Here is an 11,339-nt window from a genome sequence, read left to right as displayed (position 1 = left end):
TGTTAACTACATTGTCTCTTGTTGTTGTGATTTGCGTGTGAGAGTATTTGTCTGGGCCGGTCACCCTCTGCTTCACCCTCCCTCTCTGCTTTGCTTCTCTGTACATTTTGTCACTGCTTGTCCCCTCCATCACTTCCACTTGAGTGGTCCTCTGTTTGGGACCCTCGGAAGAGCGAGGAGGGCTGAAAACTACACACACACAAAGAGACACGCTGCAGATCAGAAGGCCCTTCATAAATACACAGAATCCCCCTTAATACTGTAGTTTGAAAGGCTTTTGGGGTGGGTGGGTTTTGTGAGTATGCAAAACGACCACCTAGTTTCATCGTTGCTGCAGGTTTCTCAGCTCAGCATACTTGGGGAAAAAAGGGAAATAAATGTTGCTTCTTGGAGCTGATTGGAGGGGAACTAGAACAACATTTGGTGGGTAAAATCAATGTTTCATGATGCGAGTACAATCTCTTGAAGTTGCCATCAGTCATAAGGCCTAACTTTGGTACTACAGAGTCATTGTTTCCTAACCAGTTGACTCGTCTCTGTTTTAGGAACAACATTTACCTTTTCGCATGCATGACAAGTATGCAGCTTCAAATGGGATGGCTGTCAGGGAAAAGTATGCAGGTCATGGGGGAGTCCTATCATTAGAGTCTTAAAGCTATCATTAACTTGAAGGAGCTGCTTTGAGTACCCACAATGGTTTATAGTTTTTAGCATAGCTAATGATGACAGAAGGTTTCGACATGTTACATAATTGCAGGAATTTAATCCCTGGCTAGTTATTAAATTCATTGTCTTTAAACTCAATGATGAACTTTATCAGTTTTTCACAGGAATCCAGAAAATGAAACTTGCGTGGTGATGAGGTTCATTGGTTTAACGTTTTAAAACAGTCTGAAGGAGTTCACAGAGCAGAGAGTCCTCAGTGGCTGCTGAACTGGAGGTTTGAGATGTTTTCCTGTTCCAACACACCTGATTCATTGTGCAGACCATGAATACAAGCTGTTTGATCAGTATAGTCTATACTCTTTTGGAGCTGGGAAACATCTAAAAATATGCAGGACAAAAGTTTTTGAAGACCAGAGTTACCCATCCCTGGCAGAGAAGGTATAATTGTTGCAAATTCAGTTAGAAAGGCCAAAACTCAACACACCTTCATCCACTGATTCTCCTCACATTTGTGACCAAACATCAAGTTGAAACGCTTTAGTTTCCAAATTGTTTGTTGGAGCATACATCTGTCATTGGCATAGCAGCAACTTAACATGTATTTAATAGTTTACAGCATGCATATGACAACTATCTCATGGATTTTACAACAGGAGCAGCTATGTAGCTTATGCTCCAAGAAATACAAGAAAGGTCTGTGATTATGTTTTTTTGGAAAGGTTAGGCTTAGATATCTTACTAAGTTTAACCATTATATAGATAAATAAATATGACTTCTGTTGAAGGATGATAAAATGAGTGCTTGTGGGGAAAGGATGCTTATGAGATGCATTTAGAAAGACATTTGAACAAATTATATTGAGGAAATATTTGTCCAACAAATAACAAGGGGATAAGCTGGACCTGTTATTACATTCCACGTTGCTGTATTGCAATGTATTCTACTTATGTCACATGCCTAATCCACAGATATTTCATATGGAATTACTGGCATTTTTTCTGTGCTGGAGCATGTGCCACAAACCTCAAGGCTCTTAATTAGAGGTCTTACTAATGCAAAACGGCACACAGCCTCCTTCAGCAGGTGGTTAATATTGCTGACCTACAAAACCAAGCTGCTGTGTGCGTTCCTTTCAAATATTAACATCCAGCCTTCATAGCATCAAAAGTACTTCAGTACTTTCAAATTCACTATGAAGTGTTAAGATGGACTAATATACAGTACTTTACACAGTTTCAAGGCCATTATAATGTTTAGGCTGATTCAGGTTTATGATTTTTTTTTTTATTTTTTATGGTGACTTATTTTTGCTGGCACCTCACTGCGTTCCAGCAGATAGCACTTGGCCAAAACTGCAATCTCTTTCTTTCTGCTCTGCAGAGTAAATGAAGTTTGAATATTTTTCTTCAAAGAGGAAGTGAGTGCCGTTCGTCTAGAGGTCATGTCAGGCTGAGCGTTGAGCACAAACATTTGTGTTTGTGTTAGATTTTTAGTCGGGCATGTCACCATTTGTAGATATTCAGCCAAATTATCACCCTCTTAAGCAGTCATTTGCCCCAGATGTGATGACCGAAGCTGATTCCTGAGTTAAGATGTCAAGCTGATAACTGATCTCTGCTTTGTTTGTCTCCCCCCCCCCCCAGGAGCAGTTTGTTCAAGAGGCTTTGAAGGAGTTGGGACAATGACCTAATTAGCAGCAAGCGTAACAGACAACCTGGTGCAAATGTGTTGGTCATAATTTCCCCGGTTTCAGCCATAAGGAGGACACATGCATCAGCGCACACACAAGTACACCATATCTACAAACCCTGCCCCCCTCCCTCCTGCCGTTTGCCCCAGTCCTCCATGGATTCCTACAGCTTCCACTTTGAGAGAATGAGCAACGTGGACCTGCATCCTCTGAGCCTGCCTGTCAGCCGGCTTTCCCCAGCCAAGTCCAACAGCAGCATTGTCGAACAACTCGCCCACCATCAACACGGCAAAGGAGACTCTGCTTACAGCTCCTTCTCTGGTGGGTCCACTGCCCCAGACTACCCCTCTTCTTTCCTTCCAGACGACCTGCATTCCAGCTCCTTCAATCACTATGATCTCAAGTATGTAAATCCAACCCAGGTACTGCAATCTGACTCAAAAACCATGGACCAGCTCTATCGCTCTGTTGAAGCCATTTCACAGCAATATCACAACAACCCTAATGTAAACCTCCATAGTTACAATGCCAACCACAGTTTCCACGCCAGTAACAAGGCACTGAAACAAGAGGCCCATTTGGGAGCTCCATCCCACAACGCTCACCATTCTGTCCGTCCTCCTCCAGTCCCAGCACGCCTTGATAGCTTCATAGCCACTAAAAACTTGGAGAACAGCAGAGGGCACCATCATAGTACTGAATGTCAACCCCAGCAGCCCAGAGCCCACAATCGTATTCATCCCCGTGGTCTCAGTTCCCCAAAACCTGAGATAAGTAACGCAGGCATTGCCAACTCAAGCTTCAATTCTGAGCCGGTCTACTCTGTATGGAGAGGGACTCAGCATCAGCCAGCTCAGGCCCAGCATCCACCAAGCTCCAGGCCCCAACTCCAGTCCCACGATCAGACCAGATCAAACCCAGAATACCTTTTTATCACAGATAACAAAGTTGTCTCTGAGCAGCACAGATCGGCAACCGTCCTAAGCCGATCACCTCCCAAAAGCACAAGCCAGTCCAAGCACCAGGCACCCAAACAACTCCAGAGCAGTGGCGGCTATAACGGCGACCATTATGGCAAACCCAATAGCAGCCATTTTGAAAGTCGGTGCAAAAAAACACTCTCCGCTCACGATCAGCTCAGTTCAGAGCCAACGCAAGCAACTAGTCACTGGAGCGCTGCTCAAAGTTTCGTCAGCAGCAGCATTCAGCATAAAGGCCAGTTCTACTTTGTCACCGGAGTGTGTAGGCTGTCTGAATCTGGCTTAAGGACACACTCTGCATCTATCAGTGGGTCTGAGGCTGGACGTGAGATCCCCACTACGTTAGAGATGCACCGGCTGAGAGAAAAACAGAGGTGCCACAGCACGATGGATAATTTATTTCAACCTCTTCAGGAGAGTTCTCGCTCTTCCAGCGGTACAATCCCAGACGACGGGGAGTCTTTCACTTCTGCGCTCCAGGAAATGGAGAGCCCGGACCAGGAGAACCACAGACCACCCCTCATGTTGAGCCATTCTGCTCAAATCCTCGATGACGCTGAAGAAAACGACCCGATGCGAGAGATCGGCCGCCACACTGCTAACAATCCTATATTCTACTGTGGACCTGATAGAAACTGCCCACCGCATCCAACCCTTAACAAACTTGACGTCACCTCGCCGATGAGCAATGAGCAGCCCAACCACAACAAGAGAGACGATCAGACAAGGAAAGGGAAGCGGCAGCCGCTGGGGGATGTCGCCAGTGAGAAGATAAACAAAGAAACAACCCCACTTCTGTATCATCTCACTGGAGCCAACTGGACAGCGCTACAGCCTCAGAAGGACCCTGGTTTCAGTATGAAAGGCAAGGAAGCAGTTCTGCACAAAACAAGCCAAGAAGACGTGGCTGTAAGTGATGATAGAACTCCACAAGGCGAGACGTGCAAGAGCGAGAGAAGGGAAGATGGCGCTGTCGCCTGCAACACACTAGATGATTCGTTTAAGAAGTACTACAAAGAGAAGCTGAAGGATGCCCAGTGTAAAGTCCTGAGGGAGACATCGTTTAAAAGGAGGGACCTGCAGCTGTCCTTGCCGCTCTGCATCCGACAGAAACCTGAGCTGAGGCCTGTGGGGATTCACTGTTTCTCCTCTTCGCAGGACTCCGAAACTTCCACCGACACGCTCACTCCTTCCGTGACCTCCGAGGAGACCGAGAAGGGGAGCATAAAGGACAAAGGCAGAGAGGATCGCAAGGTGGATAAAGAGACTGAAAAGGAAAACGGGAGGCCAACGAATGTGGCGCAGCCGCAGGTGGCGCGCGTCGGAGCCAGGAAGAGGCTGACCGCGGAGCAGAAAAAAATGTGCTACTCTGAACCGGAGAAGCTCAACCAGCTCGGCGGTGCCCCGCACCACTCTGCTTGTCGCTCCTTTGGCAATGAAAGTGACAGCCTGTTTGGAGTCGAATGTGAAGGAGAGGGCCAGCAAGGAGAGTCGGGGCTAGTTGCAGCACGGAGGAGGATGTTCGAGACGAGAGGTCGAGCTCTGTCGGCACCCAGCCCATTGAAGACCAATTTAAAGCATCTGCAACACAAGGCCCTGGTGGAGTACATGGAGCGCAAGACTGGCCAAAAAGTGGCTGAACCTCAGCAGCAACTGCCTCAGCTACCACCTCCGCCTAGACAGAGGCACTCTCTGGGGGAGAAACCATTTGACTGGGGTCCTCGACCTTTATCCGGGAGCCACGAAGGTAAAAATACAAAGAAAAAGCAGCATAGACCCCACTCAGCCGGCCGCATCCTGGATTCCCCCAGCAGCTCCATCAGGTGCAAAACAGAATCAGACATTAACAAAATTTCTGTTTTTCATATTTGTGAGATTCAATCAAGCATTTTAAATATTGTTTTCCCATCTCCACATAACAGGTATGCCCAGTTCTTCTCAGCACAGTCCTGCTCAGGCCACTATGCCGGCCAGCAGAATCCATCCAGGCTGAGGGAAAGTCACGGTCCATCTCAGGGAAAGTCTGCTTCAGTGGAAAGTCTCCTGGACCAGCCAGAGCCACCCAGTTTCTTCAGGAACCGATCCACATCGATACCACACACATTTCAGGTAAACACGGTTAGCTTGAGCCTTTTCTCTTTTCCTGAATGCTTCCATTGAAAACCTATTTTACCTGTTCAAGGTAAACTTCCTTTCACAGTATAAAAAAACGTACTTTCCAGTAGTGAAAACTCAAAGATCAAAACTTGGATTCCAGATTTAGACATGTCTTCTGAGTTTTCCTTTGCTTTCTTTGGGGCGGCAGACACATGACTGTGAAGACGAGCTACCACCAGTTAACACTGACGCCATGGAAACCCAGAGGTATGTACCGGTGCTGCCGACAAATTGGGGCATTTTCATTAGATTTTAGGTCAGCTGAGTATTAGGTTGGTGATGTGTGAGCTTTGGTGCAGACCATAAATCTCAACTTTATGCACTGTGGCTTTGGAAAGTCAACACCCACCTGCTCCTGCTACCCAGCATTCCTTTTAAAAGATTTATGCAGAGACCCTAGAAGGAGAAAAATAGAGGAGATGGTTTGTTTCTCCAACTTGGGCTGTTTTCCTCCTTGAATCTTTGTGTGAATGACGTATATGAGCTCTCTTAGTTTACATTCAAAATCAACTGGATATTTTTTTATCTACATATATATTTACAGATTACATCTGAACATTAAATTTGCAATTTCAGCACACAGAAGAACGCCGCAGAGGAATCCACTGTGAAGCCAGCTGCTGAGGGCCAACAGCTTGTCCGCGTGGTCGCACAGAGAGGGAAGTCCATGGAAGAGCTGGGAACGTCGAAGTTAACTAAACTGTCAGCGCTGAGTAAGAGCTCTGAGCAGCTGGATCAGACGTGGAGGCATTCGGCTGGACCGAGGGGACCGGAAAGAGACGAGAAGAGTGCTTTATACTTTGCAGAACTAAGAGAAGCCCAGCGGCTGGAAAGAGGGAGGAAGAAGCAAACGGGAAAAGAACCGGAGACTGTCAATCCGAAGAACACTCAGGAACAGACTCAAAGCCAAACCCAGAAAACAACCCCTGTGAAGCAGAGCTCCGAGTCAGGGGAGGATGCAGGAGAGAAGAGTTCTAGTACATCCAACTCCCCGACCTCCAACTCCTCTTCACGGGCCAGAAACCACTCTGCTTCTCCTGGAGCTCACCCTGCCATCACAGATGAGCTCAGGTCCGGTAGAACACCGTGTGAGACTTCTTCCAACCCACCTTCCCCCAAAGGTCAAGAGATCACCGAGAGGGAGATCAGCTCCACCTTGTCCACACCCACTCAGACAAAGCTTCCTTGTGAAAGCGCATCTTTCTCCAGGTAAGAGTTGACAACGTGAACGTGACGCTTGTTTCTCTGATTTGTCTTCACACACCGCCATCTTCTTGATTAGATACTTCAGTGGGTTTTATTTATTTTTTTTGTTTTTCCTCACCAGACCTGCGACTTCTCCTTCTGTGGCTGGATCAGAGAAGGAGCAAACGCCAGATGAGTCGAGCAGCGATTCTCAACTGCCTGATTCAACCCATGAAGTGTCTTTGAGCTGTGGCGTTACCACCGATCCTTCGCTGTGGATTCTCCCACAACAAGAAGAGGTCAAACAGCAGGACCACCCTTCGTTGCTGACAGATGACGTTTTCCACGAGTCCACCAGCTCAGTTTCTCCCAAGCAGACAAGCGAAGCCTCTGCGTCTCCCTCCACGTCCGTCTCCGACGCGGACGTCGGTCAGCAGGTGGACGAGCTGAAAGATCCAGAAATTGACTCTGAGAAGGTGGGAGAAGAGGAGGAGATGGAGGAGAGGGGAACGCCTGAGGGAGAGACTGAGAGCGTGGAGAGACCCGTTGAGAAACCTCAGTGGGAGGAGCTGGTGGAGGCAGTGGTCAAAGCTGACCAGTCACTGGCGAGGGTGCTGTACCCGCTGGCCAATCGCAAGACGGCGCTGATGCTGATGGAACAGCTGCTGTCGGAGGACACGCTGCTGATGGAGGAGCACTATAAGAAGAAACAGGAGCAGAAAGGAGCTGCAGAAGGGTAAATGTTGCCACCATAGCAGAGAAACCATGTTATTGTCTCAGTTTGAGGAAACATCTCACATTTAGGAAAAATAAATGCTGTAAAATAATCAAATTTGGCATCAAATTAGAAGATGTGCAGTAATTACAGCTGAAAATAATCATTTTAAAGAGCGTGGAATTAAGGGTGTAGACACGCAAAGTTAAAGGTGGATTTGTAGTTGAATGTGTTTCCATGAAACGTGACACTGGTTTCTGATGTCTTCAGACCTGAGCTCCTCTGGTGCTGCGTTACATTTTGTTACATCACACACACACAGACACACCTGGCTATTTGCTTACTGCTGCACACGCACTCACATGTCTGCTTGGTAAGCAGATACGCGGAGAATGTGCACTTGTTTTTCAGAGTTTTGTTATATCTAAACACCCTTAGGGCCTCACTCAGAGTCCGCTCCAGCTTAATATTACTTTACACAGTCCAGCTGAAGGAAGGGAAACTCAAGAACTTGTCTTATATCGCAATAACAGTAATCGTTGAAGCCTTTACATAAAAATGTTTCTCTTTGTAGCACTGAAACGAGCGAAGGAACTGAACCATCTGCTCTCCTTCCTGCTTCCGAAAGCCAGAGATCTCAGTGTTCAGACCTGCAATGCAAAGCTGACGTCACTGAGAAGAAGGTAAATCATGGTTTATGCAAATGATCGGTGGCTTTTGTCTGAAGTGTTGTCTCTCAAATAACTACTGCTTCAGTCATTTTAAACAACATGTAACAGACAAGTCAACACCAGTTTCATCCATTACAGAAATAACACAAGTCAACTCCCTCTTTTTATGAATATTAAACACCCAGCAGTAGATCAGGGCTGTGATTAGGCCGTTGTAGATGACCAGTCCATCGCATTCAGCTTTTAATGAGGGAAAATTTTGCAGTCGTCCATATGCTCCCAAAAATAACCTCTGTCATGCTGTAGTAAAATAAGAAAGAAAAAAACAGAGCAGCAGAACATAAAGCTGAGCTGCACAATTTCAACTCATTTTGATTTCTCTCCCAAAGAAACGGCTGATTGCATGTTGATGCCATCTGAATGCTATTTGGCCTTAAGTAGACCCATTTGAAGCAGAGATGTGTCTTATCACATACTGTGCTGTCTGCCTCTTATCACTGCCTCCCACTCATCTAATGTTTGGCTTAGCTAAAGTACCCCCCCCCCCCCCCCCCCATCCCTTTTCCAAGCAGTCTTTCTCCTCTTACAGTAGAACTCCCCTTCATGATGGTCTGATGCTGTCAAAATATATTTTATGTCTTTCATCTGCTTTCTGTCCACTTGGCCTGATTTGGTTAGATTTCCTCCTAACACATTTCCTCATCTGGTTGGCAGCGTTTGCTGGTGTCATATATCGAGGAGCGTTTGCGTTCACTGGAAGAGTCCCGTAGCGCCCTTCAGATGGAGGTCCAGGAGAACGTGGCCTGCGGGGAGGCGCTGGCCGTGCTGGTCCGTGAGCGCTGTCTGCCAGTGGAGCTGGAGCGGTACAATCTCTTCATAGGAGACCTGGAGAGGGTGGTGAGCCTGCTGCTGTGCCTCTCTGCTCGGCTGGCGAGGGTGCAGAATGCCCTGAGCACCGTGGATCAGCACACAGATGCTGAAGAAAAGGTGGGGGGGGGTGCAGAAAGTTTGGTTTGCGTTTGTTTGTTTGTTGTGAGAAGACATGCTGCGCTGATGTAAATAACCTATCAACTCTCCAAACTCTAAAGATTTGCCAAAATCCAGAGATTGATTTTACATGTTTGTTTTCTGATTTATTGATTTAAATGATTATTTGTTCATTTATATTTCCCATTGTGTGAATAATTAAAATGCCAAAGCTTCAAATCAGTACAAATATCTACACATTTATCTGATGAAAAACTTAAAATATATCCTCATATCATACCAATAATGAGGGTTAAAGATAAACTAAATCAAACAAGACTTGATAAGAATCTGTTATATTGCTTTAATGCACATTCCTCTCTTTTCTCAGCTAATGTTGTTTACACACACACACACACACATACACACTAAAGCAATCAAAACATACCACCGCCGAGCACCGCTGGGGATTGCTACTTCATGTAACCTCACGGACGTCATGACTTGCGGCTGCTCATCCAGAGCTCCTGGCTAAAAGATGACCATTAGTTAGAAGATCTTGGCAACTCCCGTGCTCCCAGCTACACTCCAGCTTTGTTTACATTAGTACAGCAAACACACCACTGCAGAGAAGTTGAAGGACAACCATTAAAGAGTCAAGGTTTCTCCCTGTGTGGAATGTCTGTTTTTTCTTTTTCCATTAATTGCTCTTTTTTTTTTTTTTAATCTTATCTGTGTTTGTGCCAAATATTTAAGCAGACATTTAAAAGTGATTTTTGATGCATTTGATACCTAAATCGTTTAATACATTGAGGAGACATGATGTAAATTTCCTTGTGAGCGTTCAGATATGATTTCTTACAAAGCATTTACTGTAAAACTAAATTAAAATTAAACATTTGCAAATCAGGAGTTTAGTCAGATGCTCTGTATGTGCTTCACTCTTCCCTGAAAGTCCTGTTTTATTGCTGCTCTAAGTATTTTCTGCATCAGTTTATGTTTGCATGGATGCATTAGATTTCCAGATTTATCCTTGAAAGAGCTCTTTGTTACTTTGTCCATCAGTTAAAGCGTGATGACTGAGCGCGCTGCATACAGAGGGCTTGTTACAGGCTCATTTGTTTTCTTGCTGTTATCAGCAACACTGGTATTTACACTGACTCACTGAAACTCCAGCCCAGTTTCGATGACATTTGTACCTACCCTGCCCTCTGTTGACATAAGAATACACTACAGCTTCTGTACTGTGGGTGGAACATGATGGTGCAGCTCTTACTGCTCTCTGCTTCTCACTGTCCTCTATAAAACACATAAACTGATGCTGAAAATGCCTGGAGAATCATGGAAAAGGTGATTCTAAACACAAGTTTGTGACTTTTTTTTTGTCTTATAAAAAAAGCTAATCATGCTAGTCATATAATGATGTAATGATCTTTTTTTTTTTTTTTTTTTTAATCTTCTGTCTCCACACAGGAATCTCTGGACAGTCGCCACCGTCTGTTGTGCAAACAGAGGGAGGACGCCAAAGACCTGAAGGATAATCTGGACCGCAGAGAGAACCTGGTGTCCACCTTCCTGTCGCGGCAGCTGTCCGCCAAGCAGCTGCAGGACTACCGCCGCTTCGTCCAGACCAAGGCCTCGTTGCTCATCAGGCAGAAGGATCTGGAGGAGAAGCAGAAGCTGGGAGAGGAACAGCTGGAGGCCCTTTCCAGTAGCATGAATCTGTGAGAGGAGGAGAAAACGCTTTCCGTTTTCAGGATCACTTGTTCAAAAAGAGGGGTTTTTTTTGTTTTTGGTTTTTTTTTTTTTAGCTGTGCTTTTCAGGTTGGTTTGCCTGATTGAGCTCAGGCTGATCACTCTCAACTTTTGCACCCAATCATTTTTCACACAACTAGAGGAGGTCTACGCTTTCTGCTTGCCGCCCATGTATACAGGCAGAAAATGAGGTGAGCAACAACTGATGTGCTGAGAACTCCTTCCGCCCAACACCATCTGCATAATCAGCATCATGCATGAAGATATTATGTTTTATTTCACTTTGAACAGATTTGAACTGTTTATGTGTGCCTTGATATCACCATATCTGTTGAAGATTTTATACTAGAGCTGCTGTGCAGAAACTTTTAGCAATCCAGAAAAAAGTCGTTCACTTTTCACGAAGATGTTAGTCCTACAGCCCTCTTCCTGCACCTGTGAAAACCTTCTATAAGCTTTAAAGATTGTATCAGAGCAGCGAGGAGGCCTCAGTAGCCTGACAGAGGTTGCTGTTCTGTATCATGCCAGTAAAGTGTACAGTAGATGTAGAAGA

The 11,339-nt window shown here is 45.6% G+C and overlaps 1 protein-coding gene across 1 annotated transcript; it reads left to right on the top strand.

Annotated features, from left to right (window-relative positions):
- Window positions 1–2,512: 2,512 nt before the first annotated feature.
- On the top strand, window positions 2,513–10,759 carry shroom1 (shroom family member 1; the record flags this gene model as incomplete). The annotated part of the gene is made up of 8 exons (XM_079247309.1): window positions 2,513–5,160; window positions 5,260–5,446; window positions 5,643–5,701; window positions 6,071–6,703; window positions 6,822–7,415; window positions 7,969–8,077; window positions 8,780–9,052; window positions 10,505–10,759. The coding sequence occupies 8 exons, from the start codon at window positions 2,513–2,515 to the stop codon at window positions 10,757–10,759; spliced, it is 4,758 nt and encodes a 1,585-aa protein (XP_079103435.1).
- Between the last annotated feature and the right edge of the window lie 580 nt (window positions 10,760–11,339).

This window comes from Telmatherina bonti, assembly GCF_933228915.1.
Source record: "Telmatherina bonti genome assembly, chromosome: 10".
In the NCBI taxonomy this organism is placed as follows: Eukaryota; Metazoa; Chordata; class Actinopteri; order Atheriniformes; family Telmatherinidae; genus Telmatherina; species Telmatherina bonti.
The sequence above is the reverse complement of the archived record's forward strand: the minus strand, read 5'-3'. Positions and strand labels throughout refer to the sequence as shown.